Source organism: Anarrhichthys ocellatus, unplaced genomic scaffold (genome assembly GCF_004355925.1).
Source record: "Anarrhichthys ocellatus isolate YVR2014 unplaced genomic scaffold, GSC_Weel_1.0 scaffold24, whole genome shotgun sequence".
Taxonomy (NCBI): domain Eukaryota; kingdom Metazoa; phylum Chordata; class Actinopteri; order Perciformes; family Anarhichadidae; genus Anarrhichthys; species Anarrhichthys ocellatus.
This window is the reverse complement of record NW_022280054.1, coordinates 11,906,154-11,910,149: the sequence shown is the minus strand read 5'-3', so window position 1 is coordinate 11,910,149 and position 3,996 is coordinate 11,906,154. Positions and strand designations below refer to the sequence as shown.

General features: G+C 45.3%; 1 protein-coding gene across 10 annotated transcripts in view; it reads left to right on the top strand.

The window, feature by feature from the left end:
- The window catches only part of LOC116390797 (chloride channel protein 2), a 140,320-nt gene that overhangs the window by 89,357 nt on the left and 46,967 nt on the right, over positions 1 to 3,996 (top strand). For all 10 annotated transcript variants that reach the window (XM_031860857.1, XM_031860859.1, XM_031860856.1 and 7 more), the window contains one exon: positions 1,201 to 1,356. In XM_031860857.1, the coding sequence (XP_031716717.1) occupies positions 1,201 to 1,356 (156 nt within the window). The remainder of the gene's footprint in view (positions 1 to 1,200; positions 1,357 to 3,996) is intronic.

Genomic DNA, 3,996 nt, shown 5'->3' with positions numbered 1-3,996 from the left:
ATTTCTATATTCACTGCATGCTGTTGTGGTTTGGGTCCTTTCACTGCTTCACAGAGCAGCTGTGTCATCGACGCGTTTAAGATCATTATGTTGTTTCATAACGGCCTGATTAAAGTTCACGTCTATCCTGTGCAGCCACACACACACACACACACACACACACACACACACACACACACACACACACACACACACACACACCTCTACCTGCCTCCCTAATGGGAGGGTGAGTCAGGCCTCGGCCCACACTGACCCACTCCTCTTAAAACACTCCAGATTGGGTGTCTTAACTCTCGGTGTCTCGCTCTCAGACCCTCAGCCGTCAGAGCTGTGACAGCGGCGACAGCCATCCCGGCTCTCACGCCTCCCCGTCTGCTATCTAACATCCTCAGTGACGTCTCTCTGGGCACTTTCAACCTTCTTGAAGTGTATTTGAAGGATTTTTATTTCCATATACATGCATTACATTTGCATCTTGAGTCGGAAGCACGGAGGGTTTTGTCGCAGTTTAAAGGGGGTGATCATCCTACATCAAGTCACATGTCAGAGTAAAATGAATTCATAGGCACAGGAACAGAGATTAGCACATATTAACTGCAAGTCTCTGGCTCAGTTTGGAGCCCCTTGCTGAACATACAGTGCTTATGGAGGGGATGGTGGGCCATGAGTCAGATGTAATGGTGTTTTTATTACAGTATTCCATAACAGAGATTCAGTTGACAGAGATGTTAAAATAAAAGGCCACAGAGAGTTAATCAACCTGAATCTGTAAGTGAAGAAGGGAACAAATATACACTTTTTAAATGCCCCCCCCGTGGATTTCTTTACGCCCCTGGGCCAAAGCAACGAATAAGCTGACTCAATGGAGCTACACCTATTTTCAAAATTCATACTCCATGTTCATATATATTCACTAGTTATTCCTCTGGTCTAAGACGGCCCAAAAATATTATCAAACATGAATGAATCTCTTCCAACTCCCAAAAACCTCCCATTCATTGTCTGTAGAGCAGCTCCAGACTTCATACTCCATGACTTCCTTCTTTGGTTTCTGGCTTTGAGAGAGAGCAGCTATTGGAATTCTTCATTTCGGTGGCGTTACCCTTTAGCTGAAATAGGAAAAAGAAAGTAAATCCTACAAAACAGCCCCCCCTTCCCATGTTTGCACATGTTGACGATGTCCCTCCCTGTGGCCTTCAGCTGACCCAGAAGGAGTCTCTGGTGACGCTGCTGGACAACCGGACGTGGGCCAAACAGGGCATCGCCGAGGAGTTCGACTACATCGGACACTCCGACGCCTGGAAACACCCGCAGGTCAACGTCTTCGTCACCCTGGTCCTCTTCATCGTCATGAAGGTAGGACAGAACAACCCAGAGAAGTTGTGGGTTGTGCGTTGTGTGCAGATCCACTCGTACAGTACGCTGCAGGTGGCTGCAGTAGCATTAAAGATGAAGGAAGGTCATGAGGAGAGAATTGAACATGAAGGTTTTCTAAATGGGAGGGTTTCGCTCTTTAATGCTGGACCCGGGCTAATGGGACGGTGTTGGATCAGAGCCCATCTCCGCTCGTCTCTGGTAAAAGAACAAAAGGAGAGCGTGTTGAGTAAAAAGTTGGAAGGCGGCCTCACTGTGTTACAAAGTTAGGCCATTTAAAGTTCCTCTTTGATGAGATATCTCTGAGTGACGGAGCTGATGAGATTCATTTAAAATGCACTGTGTGTAGGAGCTTATATCTTCATACTCAGTGTTCCTCTTAATGCTGTAGGTCACTGAATGATGGGGCATTTTGGCTGTCACTATTTTGGTTTTTTGGACGTTGCCATCCAGAAGTGACACGAGAGGGCGGAGCCAAGTACAACCGAACGCTGAAAAATAACAAATTTTTAGGCGACCCAAAATGTTACAATTAACTTTCATGAAGTGAAAACACACACATGCTGTAAAGGGTTAAAGGTGTCTGCCGAAAACACGTCAGACTCCCAGACCGGGTAGCGACCTGTCAATCACAAGGTAGCCCCGCCCCTAAAGCATAATAAAAAGTCATTGTGATGGAAAGTATCGGAACCAAGCCGCTGCACTGTCGGCCTCAGGGGGAAAGAAAGGAGTTGTATATTTTCCCTTTCATGTAAAGCCTCCTCCTGTTTCTCTTTGGCTCTCAATAAGGAGAGAAGTCTGGAGCCCAGCTGAACTCTGTGTTTAGCAGAGTGCTGCTTGTGTTCTGATTAGATTGGCTTTTTCTTTATGGAACCGTTATTTATTCGGGCCGCTCTGTTCAGCTGAAATGAAATGTCCTTTTACAACAAGCAACAAGCAGAGGTCTGTAGGTGAGCACATGGGCAGCTGGCTGCAGGTTGTTTTTCCTAAACTCTAGCTGCTACTTTACTGGACATTACCGTAACACTTACCAGCTAAAGTGACACAGAAACTGAAGGTTAAAAGTTGGTGATTATCATAAACACATTTGCGAGTTCACCTAACAGTAGAGATACATTTTTTTTGAAATGGCAAAAAAGAGAAGAGAATCTGCGCAAATGAGCGTTCCTCATCTGCACATCAACTCATATTATCTTAAAGCGGGAAACAAACTATTCCAAACAGATGTAACGAATTAGTTTTATGCATTTATGATTAAAAACATATACAATGTTTTAAGCACAATTATCAGAACAATACAACTATTCAGGCTCCCTCTTGTGGCTGAAAGCTGAACTGCAGAAAATAAATGTTAAATAAAAGACTTTGGAGGTAATTCTGCTGATTTATTTAGCGAACTCTAATAAAACCTTTTGGGTCCCGACCCGAATTTTTAGGAACAGGTCGGCTGTGGCTCAGAGATGGAGCGGGCCGTCTTCCAATCAGAATATCGGCGGTTCGATCCCCGGCTATTTCAGTCCTTGTGTGAATGTTAGTTAGTCCTCACGGGCAGGTGGGACCCTGCATGGTATCTCTGTATGAATGGGTGTGAATACCACGTGTTGTTATGAATAACTCCGATAAGTTTAGCTGATCTACTGCCGGTACTGTGGTTAGAAACAACACCACGAGTATCCAACTCTGTCCGGATGCTCCAGTGTTAAAGTTGTGAGAGCACAGAAGTGAATGTGTGACACAAAGTGACTCACTGGCTCTCTGTCGTTGTTTCTGAGCAGAACAATACAGAACAGCTCTCTCAAGAAATGACTTATGTATAATACTGAATCCACTTTTCTTTTTGAAAACTTAGCCGACAGTCTCGTGTGTGTGTGTGTGTGTGTGTGTGTTTGCATTTTCTGTGCATGCACAGAGTAACCAAAGACAAATGCAGCTCATCCCACATGTGTGACGTTGAGGTGGCATGTGTACAGTAGGTCAGAAGGACAGAAACACACACACACACACACACACACACACACACACACACTTTTCCAACTTTAATCACCTACCTACAGAAATGTCATCGAGCTGCTCTCAGCATCTATCCGTGGGCACGCACTGACTCACGTCCTCTCTCTCACACACACACACACACACGCACACGCGCAGCATTCAAAGTGAGGCTGTAATGGCTCCGTCTAATTACAGCCTTTGGTTTTTCTTGGATTCAGCCTGGTGATTTTCAGAGGGGGAGATTGCTCTCCCTCCCTCTCCCTCTCGGGTAATGAACGGTTCTTTTATTTGGCAGCCATCTTGTCTCGTTGCGCCTCCTTTTCATGCAGAGACTTCTGGTAAGATCTCTCGTTCCAGCTGCTCAACGTTTGAGGTGCGCGGAAAGCGTCCGGTGTCAGTCAGGAAGTCCGGTCAGCAAATGAAGCAGCTATGAATACTTTAATTATGTGTTTTCTGATGCAGCACCAAGAGTGAAAGCCTGAAACGTTGCTCTCAGTAAAGTTCACTGCACCTGTTGTGAAGAAGAGTGTCATCTGAGCTACTGCTGAGAAAGTGTTTTGTGTATTTGTAGCTTTTTGGCCACACCTGAAAACACACACACACACACACACACACACACACACACACACA